We start from the raw sequence: 14,387 nt of genomic DNA on the forward strand, positions 1-14,387 counted from the left end.
CTGCAGCTGTACCCACTTTGTTCTTTACTCTTAGGGTGGTGCACCTGTGGTATCAGTTTCTAAATCCTGCGCCACCTAATAAAGTTTCATCTGATCTCTTATCTCATTCTTGAATTCACAAACTCCACCCATGGTGGATGAATTTGGCATAAATCTTCATTTTTGGCTTTAATCAGGCATCAGAATTTCAATAGAATGACATCACCACACAGACCATTCAGAAAACGAGAGTTTAACTTTTATTTGGCAAATTTGAAAAAGTATTTTTAAATAACTTCATAAAACAACATCCTCCTGTCCCATAAAATCATCTTTGTTGGGTTTGTCCTGTGAGCAGCTTCCCCATCTGGTGACGACATCTGAATACGACACCTGAAAGACACAAATACACATTCATGTGAGTGACAGGAGAAAAGCAAAACAAGCCATGAGCTGGAAGTTCACATACACGAGGTGTTGAGTTTTTCTCGTCACTGGCTCTCCCACATGCATCGCATATAAACAGACTTACCGTAAAGAAACTAGATCACCATCTGCCATCCTGAGTCGGGCTGTAAACAAGAGGAGCAGCTCAGTTATTATTCACATAAAGACATTCGTAGCATCACATGGTATTACAGGATTACTCCAGGAGCCTCAGAGAAAAGCTCGAATCAGGAGCTGAAGCTCAGCTCTCATAGTAGGTGTCAGAAAAGATTGTTTAGTTTGTCATCACAGGCTGAAAATGTTCGAGTACCAGCATCTGATACAGACTCACCTGATCTCAGACCAGCATGAAAGCCTATTTCTCAGGACCATGTGGCAAAATACAGTCTTCTTCCAATCACCTTCCTCTCACCTGGAAAAGACAGTAGTTGTTTTTAAAGATTAAGGCAACGTGACAATTCATCATAAAAACATTTATCATAAATAACTGAGCCTCAGAGAAAAGCTAGAATCAGGAGCTGGAGTTCAGCTCTCATAGTAGGTGTCAGAAAAGTTTATTTAGTTTGTCGTCACAGGCTGGAACCGGTTCGTTTGTTAAGAGAAGAAGAAAGAAGAAAAAAGGCTCACCGGCTGTTTTCTTCTTGCTCTGCTTTCATCTCCAGGTGATCACATTGTTCTCCGACTGCATTCAGCCAGCCTTCAGTCTGCTAAACAGCCCTGTGCATTCTCCAGCCTCTGCACTGTCATCCTATCCCACCGTGAAGGCTGAAAAACAAGACACAAACACAATGATCTTAATCATGAGCAGAAGGCACTTCATGTGCTTTGGAAATTGATTACTGGAGCCTCAAATGACTTGCAAATCTTGCTTTGTTGTAGTAAAACAGGCTGAAAGGCACATTTGTAAAGGTCGCACGGCAGAAGGAGCTTTTTATTTTAACAGAGACAAATCCAAACGCCCCCCCAAAACCCTTTAACCAACCGCTACGAGTGTGTACAACCGAGACGATGTGTGTAGTAATTCAGAAATTGCGTCATGAGTTTGTCCAGCAGTGTTGCTCAGACTTTGAGGGTACTCACTGTCTGCAACATGTAGCATAAACTGTATATAAAAGGACACAGTCAGTGACACTTTGACTTTATGACACCTCAAGCAAAAGATTTCTGGCATTACCATTATTATTATTAATAATAATAATTTATTTTTAAACCAGACACTCCCAAATTTCCCCTTGTGGAACAATTAAAGGATTATTCTATTCTTATTCTTTGTAAATAGCACATCTGACTGTGAGACTCACAGGCCCATTATACTCGCCCTCATTTGCTAAAGTGTCGTCACATGCCACACTTTGGCATTGTGTCAGCTGGTTGGCACATCTCAATTTTTTTTAAGCCTCACATGAGAGCTACCGCCGCTGTGTTGAAAATCTGAGTGTATGATCGTGTCACTGTTAATAATGAAATAAAACCCTTCTCCGCTTCCAGTGTTGATGTCTACACCCATGGTGTAGCAGTGGCAACATTGCAGTGTGTACTCATACCCTTGGTGTTGGTGTAAATGCTACAGAGCTGTGGCGACATCACCATTTGAGCACCACATAAACAATGCAGCAAGTATAAAGGGGCCTAAGCAGGTCCACTGTAAAGCATATCCTGCTTCATCAGGTTTATTAGCAATGAAACAAACTCTTCAGGAAAATGTTTGCTTCTTTCCTCTGACCTCAGTAATGTCATTTTTGCATAGATGTCTAGAAAGCTGTTTACCCCCTGCTGACAATTAGGCAAAAGTGCAGCTCTAAGGCATTTAATAACGTTCAGGCGCCAATGTTATGTCCATCTTTTATATACAGTCTATGACATGTATCAGGCTAAACACACAGCTGAGCATTCATAATCAGAAAAAAATGCATTAATTAAATGTTTAATGAGTGAATCAGGGAATCTTTTACTTTGCGCAGAATTGCTTAAAATATTTGTTGCAGAATTGAGCAACAACTGGTTCCACAAAGACGTGAAAACCGTGACCCTTAAAGTAATTTTAAAGAATAGCTAAATGGGTCCTACATTTTAACTAAAGTGTTGCTTAATCCAGTGAATGCACTTTAAAAATCGGAGCACAAGTTCTACTTTATCGCCACATGGTTGCACGTGCTTGCGATGTAAGTCGCTGTGCACTTCCTCCACGTGCAGACCCAGTACTCACCTCGTTCACTCTTAACCGCCGTCCTTTGAAGTATTTAGCGAAGCAGACCAGATCGTTTCGGCCTTTTTTGCTTCCATGTTGTGTGTTTATAGTATAAAGTCTTCAAAGGTCCATCGTCTGCTCGGGCTGAGAAGGAAAAGACCTGCATGCCCGCCTGAAGTCCCTCACATACCCTCTCAGGGTTAAAGCCCCTCCCCCGTGTCCTATCATTTCCGGGCTAACTGTTAGCTGCAGAGCTAGCTTAATTGTTTCTGCTGGGGGGGGGGGTCGTTTTTTTTGTCCCTGTTTTTGTTTACTGGGTCTTCATTGATATGCGGGCATAAGAACAACGAGTTATTGTAAACTGTAATTAGAAACAAAGTTAACGCTGTCGGCATATTTCAGATGCGCAAGGTCCAAGGCATCATGGGACTTGTAGTTCATCGTGGTCAATGAACCCTTTCAAGCCTGAACCATTATAACTGCCATAAAATCCTTTTCTTACTTTCTTTCTTTTTTTTAAATTGAGTGTTTATTGAAACTTCTGACTTTTTATAATCATTTGCTACATCTGGCATTTTTCTTTTTTTGGTAATTTATTAGGAATTTCAGGCAGGAAATTAAGAAAATTCAAGTATCACTAGTTAATAGTTTGTAAAAAATAAATAAATAAAATAAAATAAAAAAAAAAAAAAAAATATATATATATATATATATATATATATATATATATAGACCTTTAACTCCCAGCAGGCATGATGACATAACAGGACAATGTGGATAAACCCAAAAAGTGCAACCACAGATAAACCCAGCCTGCATGTCAGCATCCTTTAATCAGTTGGGCCCCTGTACCTGTGTGCACATATCACATGTAGAAAGCCATGTTAACAACAAACACCTGTCTGAAAGTGTAAAATCTCACTGAGAATAATACTATTAATCATGTACTGGACTTTTCATTGGGTGAACAAAAGGTATGGCTCCTCCTATGGTGCAGTGAAAAATCAGAGCTGCACAGGGATGTGCCTGGAATTTGTTTTTACACGATTTGAAGGTTATAAAAACTGGCCTGTCACCTTATTTGTAGTTTTACCTGTCAACAGCAATATCTGCAATATACCATATGTAATTGTAGTTAACTGGCATAGCTAGATCTTCAGAATATAGAAACAATGTAGTAATAAGACTGGATATATAATATAATGTTGACTGCAGACTCACTTTGTTAGGTGCACCTGTTTAACTGCTTATTAATGCTGATATCTAATCAATCACAGTGCAGCAACTCAGTGCATTAGGCATTTAGACATGGTTAAGATGACCTGCTGAAGTTCAAACTGAGCATTGGAACAGAGAAAAAAGCTGATTAAAGTGACATGGCTGTTAGTGCCAGACAGACAGCAGATATTTCAGTAACTGCTCATCTACTGGGATTTTCCCATACAGCCATTTCTAGAGGTTACAGAAAATGTTCTGAAAAAGAAAAGATATTCAGTGAGCAGCAGATCTCTGTGTAAAAATACCTTTTTGATGTCAGAGGTCAGAGTGTGTAATGAATGCTATACAGAAGAGCATCTCTGAATGCACAACACCTCAAACGTGGAAGCAGATGGACAGCAGCAGCAGAAGACCTCACCGGTTGTCACTCCTATCAGCTCAGGAAAGGAAACTGAGGCTGCAATTCACCAAAACTGGTCAGGAACATTATGCAGGATGGGTCCATGAGTCCTCCATTAGACACTTCATTTCCTTCATCCTGGTGTTTTCTTCTGCTGCAGGTTGTGGGGGTTTTTTTTGTTTTGTTTTTTTTGCAGTTTCTGCATATTCGAAACCTGTCACACACATCTCCGGTAATTTCAAGCACTGTACAGCTCATTTAAGTTATAGAGTCTGATTGAAAAACAAAGGCCAAGGCAACATTTCTTTAATATTAGCTGGCAAACAATCACCAACATTTCTAATGGGGGTAATCAACCCCTGTGTCCCCACTGAAATCCCCACATATGGCAAAGGCATTTTCTTTTTTCCACATTGCTTAAATTTCTGTGTCACACGTCAGTGAGTAGAAATAGCCAAAATACACATTACCTGTTCAGTTATATTTTATCGCTGTACGCTTGGGTTTGGGTAGGTAATAAATCTTGTTCTGCAATTTATAACAGTATTTTGCCTGAAACGTCAATGCATTCGGTCTTAAAAAGGAAGATAGATTCACTTAGGTTTCTGATTCTTTTGGAGAGCATTCCAAAAGCAGCAAAATTATTACCAGAGGATTTTCCACTGACATGTTCTGCCATTGTGTGCAGGTGAAGTGACTCGGGCGTAATCAGGCATGCTGTGGAAGGCGAGATGCAAAAGAACAACTGCGAAAGAGTAGCATCCGGTTTAATTTTTTTTTTACATTTATTCTCATCACAGCTGTACAGGAATGCATCGTCACAGCAGAAACACAACCTAAACCCAACCAACATGGCACAACAGCCGTCACAACACATCCAGAACTCGACCAGAAGCTCACCTCAATGCCTACAGCCATGATCGTTATTGTTATTATTAATAGTATTCACATAGATCCATCTGTCTCTCAAATATATCATCTTTGTTTTCAAAGAGCATAAAAATACAAGTGGACTCTTCATTGGGGGATGAACACTGGTGGTTGATCCACTGTCTGGCTAACACTGGGGGGGTTTGAGGGGGGGGGGCTCTGAGTGGGCCACTAAAAACCAGGGATTCAAGGAGGAGCGGAGCCAACTTATTACAGCTTACGGGGGGACTTACATGGGCTGGTTTTAAATGGGGTAGACAAGCTGACTAATTTTAGAGGTCGTATATAGAAGCTATTCAGACATCACAGACACAAAAGGGCTTGTAAGGAACCCAAAAACCCCCAATAAATATGTTAAAGTATGGAACAAAAACCAAACAAACCAAAAAACTGAATATATGAAGAACACTACGAAGGCACAGAGAGATGTAGAGTTAACAAACCAGACACAGAGGGAGATTGTAAAAAAACAAAAACTGGGGGAGACGAGATTCAAGGTGGGCCAATTAGAGGCAGTTTCACTAACCAACACTAGAGGGAGCCATAACAGCTCAAATACCCAGGTATACTATAAACTCTATGTATGTATACTGGATGTACTATATAAAGCATTGAAATATAGGTTTATCTTTTATAAACACTGTTCACTGCAGCAGGACAAAGGGATATACCGCATGAGTGTGCTTGTAAATATTTATATATATATATAATATATGTTCATGTGTGTGGTGTGTGTATGTGTGTGTGTGTGTGCAGATTAATTTTCAAGCAAACCTCCACAGCTGGAGTTAACCGCCAACAAAGCTGAAGACTAGCAAGATGTAATAAGTGTGTGCATGTGTGTGTGCGTGCGAGTGTCTCAAAACTCATGGACACACATCTATATCATCTTTCTGATCATTACAACAACTACTGTACGAGAGGGAGGACACTGACATGAGCATCAGCAGGGACTACACACGACGACGACAACGGCAACGGCAGCAACAACAACAACAACATGAACAGAGACGACACACAGGGAGTCAGGAAGTCCGGCTAACCATAATCCTCCACTGGAACAGAAGAGAAATAGAGGCTACGAGTTGACTGGAAAAATGCATCCTTTTGACGCTGCAGGAGCGAATCGGGCTCAGAAAGCGGCCCGCCTCTCTCCCCGTGTGCTTTTATAAATCTTCTCGGACGTCTCATCAGTATCTACCTCGTCTATCTATGTATCTAGCTATCTAGCTATCTCCCTGTCAGACGGATAGTGTGCTTATTTTGCAAGCAATATGCTTATCTGCTGTCTCCCTGTCTGACTGAGTCAGCATGTCGGTCCAAGTCTGTAGAGATCAAAGGATGAGGAAAATGATTGTGCTTCTCATGGTTCACACAGCCATCTGAGGCCGGGTGGCAGCGGAGGCGGCGGCGGCGACATGCTGAGCTGCAGAGGTCAGAGGTTGTGTGGGAGCGGCCTCCTTGCACCAGGAGGCGTACTAGAGCTACTGCACCAGACAAAGAGGACCCCCCCCCCCACTCCCCTCGTCAGTACTGTACAAGGCTACATGAGAAAGCGCTCACGCACGCACGAGGGGGCGCACGCTCGAACACACACTCTCCGCGCCGGCACTGAGCCTTGGGAGAGTTTTCTTACACCTACGCATGATGAGGGGGGAGGCGAGGGAAAGGGCTTGTAGGAAAATGAGATGCGTGCAGCAGATCAGTCCAGCATCGCATCCAGTTGGTCTGCCAAGTCGTCAAACATGCTGCCAATGTCGTCCAAGATGGAGACTGTTGCTTTTTTTCCGGAGAGAGAGCTGGAAGTTGGGCGAGAATAAAAGAAGGGTTCGGTTAGTGCTGAGGCATACAGCAAAGAATCAGAGATGGAAAGTGGAGGGATTTGAGAGGATGCAAATATCTAACACTGATCGCACATTAGCTACTTTGAATGACCTTCTGTGACCTAAGTTGTCACCGGTGATGACCTCTAACCCCAGGCAATAAGAATATGTGAATTTTATTTGTTTGTTTTTGTTCAAATTTTAAGTTCAAGATAAAGTTTTGGCAGTCAGGGAACAAAGAAATTAATCAAAGCAAAAGTTTTTCACATTTCTTTCAAAATACAGGGTTAAGGTCTCATTTCCACATATAAGGACTTAGACCAGCTAACATTCCAGCTCCTGAGTATAAATTCCGTGCGATGTTGGATTAAGTGGTTGTGCAAACTGTCTGCAGCATTTACCAGTGCTGCTTCTTGCATGCGCCCTCACATAAAACCACGTGGAGATCTATCCAGAGGTGTGAATGTGTGTGAAGCAGATTACTTCCTGTTGCATGCTGCATGTCAGACAGTCCTGACCTAATTCTCCCAAAACTGTCCAAAGTTCATGTGTTTAAGCTCGTTCTGTGTTGTGCTTATTCACTTGTGAATACAGGGCCAGTATTACCGATACCAGCATCAACACTAATGCTTTCAATTATACATAATACTTTTAACTTAGAGTAGTGTGTCATGATTCATGAGGTGAGTCATCATCAGTTTGCAAATTCTGAACACACTTTGCTGATCACTAATTTAATGATTTAAATAAGCTATAGGCTATAAATAAAACAGACCTGACAGTCAACACAAAAAGGTTGAGACATTTTTCAAAGTGCATGTCTGAGGAATATTTTTCATTTCCCCCAAAATAATTTATTTAACACAGTTCACTGAGCTACATACTTTACTTAGAGGATAGAAGCAAAGTATCTTACCCTGATAGTATTGATCCAATACCAATACCAGTGTCGGATCGATACTACTACGCCCACCTCTAGTTGAAGCAGCTAAAGATGCCAGAGCAGTCATTTGGATAGTTTCAGCTGGTAATATTTGATTTTTTTCCACCCAGCAAGTTTGTTTTCCTTCTAATTGTTTGTCTCCATGAATTCCAAAACCCATTTGGCTACTTAGCTATTCGATGCCCTGTTATGTCTAACAGCAACCTTCTAGCTTTGTTGTCCTGACATTATTGATAGTGGTCCAGTCGGCAATTCTTGGATTCACGATGCCTCCCTGAGTGGACTCGCAGCGTGTAATCCCCTTGCACTGTTTTTGGTCTTCTTCCTGACAGCCTCACTGCTTTGCTGTTCACTTTCCTTACAGTGAATCACAGAGCTGTTTTTAAAACAAAGGGAATGTTTACCATGGCCGCTGCTTCGCATTTAAATCATTGCGATCAAAACGCGGCACGGCTTTGTTTGTGAAGCAGCCGCAGGAAATGCAATTTCATCGTCCGTTTGCGTGCGCGACAAACATACCCAAACGCACAAGCAAACCCTGGCTGGGTCCAGATTTTTGAATTCCTCCACTCCACTGAGTTGATCAACTGAGGGGGAATGAGTTGATGATATTAAACAAAAACAAATTTGGATCGCTGTTTTAAAGCAATTCATTGGATTAGAATAAAAGTGCTGCTTTATATCCTTCTCCTTCTTTGCCTTTTCAGCTGCACTGGAATAACTGCTGATAGCTAATGGGGAAAAAGCAAACAAAACTTCAAACCCATAGATCAGGGCTGTCAAATGTAAGGTTTGACAATCTGAGCATCTTACCAGAAGATTTTCTGTTTTTTTTACACATTTATCATGTAAAAAGCTGCTGAAGTTTCACTTCTTTTTCCTGTATCAAGATATGTCAGGGATTAAATATCTTTAACCTGGCAGAAAAGGGAGTTTCACTGGTTGGGCCCACTTAAGATCAATGGCTACATCCATGTTTTGTACTGTCTATACTCAAACCAGGAGTGTGTGTATATTTCTCACAATCTTGAGCTTGATGTCAACACGAGCCTCGGGAGTCCTTTCTGTACAGCACTAGCACTTCCATTACACTGAAGCCTGTAATAAGCTGTCTCAATTTGCAGCTCTACACCGCGTCAAGTTATTTATGATCTAATCCCTTTGTCATTAGGTTGGGTGCCAACATGCAGTCCCGATGAATATAAATCTCCTTTCAGTGGGAAAATGAGATTTGCTTCTAGTACTCACTCATTTTGTGTGTCCTCCTCTTTGATCTGATGCTCCACAGCCTCCAGAGCTGCAGCCAAAGAGGCGCTGGTCTCCTCCAGCCGATGCTGAACCTCTCCCTCCTGCTCTCCTTCCCCTGCTCGACTCTCCACGCTGTCGCTCTTTGAGGACTTCCTCTCCAGCTCCTTCAAAGCCCCGTCCTCGGCTCTGCTTCTCTCCTCTTCCTGCTCTTTGTGCCTCCTGTGCTCTCGCTCTCTCCTCCTTTCCTCTTCATCTCGCCTCCTATCCTCTTCCTCCTCCACTTCCCGCAAGCCCAACAGGTCGATGGAGAGACCGGTGATCGAGGAGCGTGGAGGTTTGACGGGGTGCGGTGAGGGAGTGGACGGACTCTGGGCTGGAGAAGGGGAAGTGAGAGGGAGCCCGGGTGAGAGGCAGGGAGCGGAGGGGGTGTCGGGAGCTGGAAGAGGGGCGGCAGAGAGCGGAGAGGAGGGCTTGGGGGCCGGGGTGGGGCTGGCTGCAGCCGGGCTGGTAGCGGCGGGGCTCGGGCTCATGGTTGCTGAAGCTACTATTGCTTTGCCAGGTTTAGGTGCTGTCGGAGGCCCACGCGGCTTCGGGGACACGGGGGGAGGGACACGCTTCGACTCTGCTCAGAGAGAATCACAAAGAACGACGTCACTTTTCTCACATAGATGATATCTATTTCTCTGAAGAATCAAAACAAAGAGACTGCTGTTATCGATTATTGATTTTTTAAAAATGTTTTAGTCTTTGAGCACCTTTGTTTCCTGGCATAGTTTACTTGCCTGGTTTTGAATTTACAGAGCAACAGAAACATTTCAGTTTTTAATACTGAATGACTTAATGAGGTTTTGACCCGTGTGTGACCAAAAAGCGTCAGCTAATCGAGTGGCAGCAAATCATGGTCCTGAAATGCTCAGCACGACCTGCTCAACTTCAAACTGAGCAGAAAAGAGAAAGAAAGAAGATTTAAGTGGCTTTTGATGTGGGATGTTTGTTTGTTGGTGCTTGTCGGGCAGGTCTGATGACTTCAGAAGTGTCACGGTTCTGGGTCCGTTGGACCCAGTATTTTGAGTTTGTTGTGTTTTGATTTAAGTTTGCATCAGGGATTGTGTTCTTGTTCTCTTGTTGTGTTGATGATGATGATGATTATGATTATTTGAGTTTCATGTTTAAGGAATTGTTCTCGGTTGTATCTCACGTTTAGTTTAGTTCAGGTTCCATGTGTCATTCTGTCTGTCTCTCAGTGTCAGGTCTGCGTCTTGGTGTGGTGTTCTGAGTTTCCTGTTTTATTGTGAAGGTCTGTGTCATATGTGAGTGTGCTCAGTTTACGTTTCCCCTGTTCCGTCAGCTCAGATTCCTCCCAGCTGTGTTGCCCTCCTGTTTCTCATCCCCTGATTACTGGTGTGTGTATTTAAGCCCTGTGTGTTCTCCTGCCTGTTGCCGGTTCGGCTGTATAACTCCGTGTCAGTCTGTTACCCTGTCCTAGTGCGTCTCGTGCTCTGCTCTCCGTTTTGTAGACTTCAGGTTTGCTCTTTAGTTTCTCCCAGTTTAGGTTTATCATTACTCATGCTTCATTGCCTGTTTTTGCCACTGCAACCGTGTAAATAAACTTCACTCGTATCATCAGTTTGCTGCATTTTGGGTCCTCCTTCTCCTCCACTCCACACGGCTCACTCCGCCAGCCGTGACAAGAAGCTGCTGGGATTTTCCCCACACAACCATCTCTATGGTTTAAGGGAAAATATCTAGCCAGCTGCAGTTCTCTAGGTGAAAAAGCTTTGTTGATGTCACAGGTGGGAGGAGAATGGCCAGAGTGCTCTGAGTTGACAGGAAGTAACTCAAATAACCACTGGAGTGTAAAAGAGCACTTCTGAACACAGCGAGGGATAACAACTGTAAACGCTTATGGAGCCACCGCATGTGATGAATTCCAACTCTTTTACCAATCACTGATTTCATGCAGAGTACAAGGTTACACATAAAGCAGGATGTCTTTGGATTAAATGACATTAATTTAAAAACAATGTTTGTCATGAATATGAACAGATGTTAATGATATTTAAATGAAGGTAACACGGAAAATAATATAATAGGACCTTTTATATTTGCTGTACTCAACTATGCAATGTGTGTTATTAACCAAGTTAATTAATATTAACTATATTTTATTAAACATGTGGGTAGTGAGCTGTATGTGTCTGAGTTTAGAAGAGAAGAAAAATGGTCCCATCCGTTTTTTTTGGTTCTTCCTGTGAAATGGGAGTTTTTCTTCCCTACTCTCGCCAAATGTTTGCTCATAGGGGGTCGTCTGATTGTTGGGATTTTTCTGTTGGATTGTAGAGTCTTTAACATATAATACAAAGCTCCTTGAGGCAACTGTTTTTGTGATTTGACCTTGACTTTCATTGTTAGTGCCCAAGGTCAAAAGGTTTCACGAAACCATATCCAGTATTATATAATATGAAAGGCCATTGAGGGAGCTATACAATGCACTTTTTGTTTTTTCAATACGACACCGTACGTCATCAACATAAGATGACGCCATAACAGGCTGATGTCAGCATGTTGTAATAAAACATAAAACATCAAAGGTTTTATGGGGGGAGTTGCGTGTTCTTCTTTTCTGTCTCTGTTTCCACTTTCTCCACCAAATAAAGGCAGAAATTAATAAATATTTAAACGCCCTAAGTATAGGATTTTGATTTTCTGACACAGAAGTTAAATTCAGTGACCATGTGTTGTGTGTGTGTCTCACCGGGGCTCTGGGCCAGCTCAGCAGTGTCAGGCCCGGGTATGGGGACCCTACGAGTCGGAGTCGGGGGGTCAGCTTGCGGCTTCTTCAGGGTGACAGTGGATGGTTTGGGTGAAACTGGTGGCTTCAGAGACTTCCTAGCTTCCATCCACTCACAGCTCTCCTTGTTGGTCTCCGTCCTCTCGGAGATCTCAGACACCGGCCTCCGCCTCAGGATCACGCCACCGTTCTGCTGCGGCTCGCTTTCAATTTTACGGCAGCTATCTATTTGACTGATAGGAGAATCTGATTGGTTATTGCTTTGAATGAGATGCTCCGTGTGCTCAGTTGTGCGTGGCCTCCTGCGTATGGTGTCAGAGCCAGTAGTCGTGGTAACAACCGTGGTAGACACAGATGCAGGAGCTTCAGAGTCCGCGGCCACAGGACGCGGCTTCCTCCGGAGCGTCGCTGTGCCGTCTGTGATCTCTGATGCTGAGGTGAGCACGGTGGAGCGGGGCCGAGGCTCGGGGCGTCGCGGGACCGGTTGCTGAGGTAATTGGTCGGACTGATCTCCAGGGAGGCCTTCGGGTCCACTGATGGTCCTGCGGCGATTTAAAACATCATCTTCTTCAGATCCGAGACCTCCTGCGCCTGTCTGGCGACGAAGAAGCGGCGGACTCACCTGCAGATCACATCACTGTTAGACATGTAGCCCAAAAAACTCATACATTTGACTCTCACAGTCACTGTCACCCACCTGCAGGTAGTTGGTGCTGCTCCCCAGATTCTTCGGCAGCGTTTTGGTTCCACTCACGATGGATGTTTCCAGCATGGCCGCGAGGCTGCGAACACTCCCAGAAGCCCCGTCTGACCTCTCCAAGCCTGCTGACTCCTGAGCCCTTAAAGCAGCTCCCAGGCTGCCGCAGTCACTAGCTCGCCGCTCTCGATAGGTTGGCAGCCCGAGCAGTCCCTCCACCTGCCCCTCGCCCTCCCCGTCACCCCCGGTAATGGAAGAACAGGACCGTTTAGGAGGTGTTGGGGGCCGACCTTTCCTACGGGGGCGAAGGGTAACAGATGATTGGCTGCGGTTAACAGTGACATCATTAGCGGCAGCGGTATGTGAAGAGCTGCTGCGGCACACGGTGGCATATCTAGAGTCTGATTCCGAGCCAATTAGACTGTGAGTTCTCTGTCGCTCTTCCTCCACGTTGGGCAGCCTCAGCAGAGGTACTGCCGAGTCTGCTGTCGACTGCTGGGTGGATGGCCGCGGCCGAGCCCTGGGGGAAGCCTGCTGGGTCCGAGCGTGCGGGGGCGTTTGCGGTGGGGTTTGAGTCGGTGTGTGGGGAGGGGTCTGTGTGTGTGCGAGACCTGGGCGAGGTTTGGCCCGAGGGCTGGGCACCCCGTCCCTCTGCTTCCTCGCCTCTTTCCGCAGCTCTGATGTAGTGCTGCCGCCTGGGCTGGATGGAGGTGTAGAGGGGCTCTGAGGAGGCTCGGAGCCACTTTCTCCTCTCTGAAGCTCCTTCAGCCGCTTCACTCCCAACATTATCTTCTTCTGATGACCTGAGGGGGGGCAGGAGTGCGGGGCAAAACAGAGGATTGTGAGAAGAGAATAAGCTATATTTACACTGCAAAGCTAGGAGAGAGTGGCATTTCTGCATAAAAGCCACCATGAAATACCAATTTACATTTTCTTGAAAACTGCAAATCTTTAATGGCAACCTCATTCTGCGCTAGTCATGCAGATTAAAACTAACCAATAGGTTTTGGAACAATTCTCCCCACCAAAAAGTTGAATAATAATTACATCTCTGTATAGGTTTGTTTTGTTTTTTAACAGTATTATCCAAGTACGATCTGATATCCTCGTGTTGTTCCCACATTATCATAATAAATGTTGTTCCAGGTTCAACATTGCAAGTGACCAATGACATTGTTGTGATGTCATACCTTTGCGCCTTAAAAAAAATCTACTTAACTTGCAAGAAACCGCCTCTGTCCGCCAATCCAGCAATTTGAATTCGCTGCATTTCAGGATACTGTTCTTTAATACATGGTAAGCATTATACATATTGTCCTTGCAGCATTGGAATTTCATAAATGAATTAATCGCTTGGCTTGCAAAAGTTATTGTGTTATTGGTGGGACCGTTGCTAAGCAGCGCTCCCACTCTATGTTATGTCCAAATTCTTCCAGTAGCATAATTCTGGTTCATATCCTGCCCTGCACCGTTTGAAACGTCTAAACATTAAAATGACTGGCTCATGTGCACGCTGGCAGCCACACGCAAACATGGCGTTAGTGCGGAAGCTCTTCACGGTTTTTGACAAACTAAACCACAAAAACATTTGTAACATCCAACTTGCTCAGACATTTAAATCAACCTCACACAGAGCTCAGAGCCAGCCACAAGCCAGCAGCCTCGGTATGAGCAAAGGATCACTGCAGTTAAGAGGCAAATTACAGAGAAGAGGTTGAAGTCC

At 44.0% G+C, this 14,387-nt stretch overlaps 1 protein-coding gene, 1 long non-coding RNA gene and 2 other non-coding genes across 6 annotated transcripts in view; all 4 read right to left on the reverse strand.

Annotated features, from left to right (window-relative positions):
• Positions 1-216: 216 nt before the first annotated feature.
• LOC120728657 lies at positions 217-2,822 on the reverse strand. Its single transcript, XR_005694762.1, has 5 exons — positions 2,633-2,822; positions 1,054-1,191; positions 758-838; positions 512-551; positions 217-359 (listed from the first exon to the last, which is right to left on the reverse strand). It is a non-coding gene; the product is annotated as an uncharacterized LOC120728657 (long non-coding RNA).
• Positions 632-720, reverse strand: LOC120729255. The gene has a single exon (XR_005694869.1). It is a non-coding gene; the product is annotated as a small nucleolar RNA SNORD60 (small nucleolar RNA).
• LOC120729256 lies at positions 916-1,004 on the reverse strand. Its single transcript, XR_005694870.1, has one exon. It is a non-coding gene; the product is annotated as a small nucleolar RNA SNORD60 (small nucleolar RNA).
• Positions 2,823-4,993: 2,171 nt separating the features above from the next.
• The window catches only part of LOC120728658 (caskin-1-like), a 45,358-nt gene continuing 35,964 nt past the window's right edge, over positions 4,994-14,387 (reverse strand). For all 3 annotated transcript variants that reach the window (XM_040023705.1, XM_040023704.1, XM_040023703.1), the window contains 4 exons: positions 12,665-13,467; positions 11,932-12,589; positions 9,177-9,798; positions 4,994-6,961 (listed from right to left, as the gene is read on the reverse strand). In XM_040023705.1, coding sequence (XP_039879639.1) covers positions 6,865-6,961; positions 9,177-9,798; positions 11,932-12,589; positions 12,665-13,467 — 2,180 coding nt within the window. In that variant the 3' untranslated portion in view covers positions 4,994-6,864. The remainder of the gene's footprint in view (positions 6,962-9,176; positions 9,799-11,931; positions 12,590-12,664; positions 13,468-14,387) is intronic.

The sequence above is a fragment of the Simochromis diagramma genome, unplaced genomic scaffold, assembly GCF_900408965.1.
Source record: "Simochromis diagramma unplaced genomic scaffold, fSimDia1.1 OVJJ01000302.1, whole genome shotgun sequence".
Taxonomy (NCBI): domain Eukaryota; kingdom Metazoa; phylum Chordata; class Actinopteri; order Cichliformes; family Cichlidae; genus Simochromis; species Simochromis diagramma.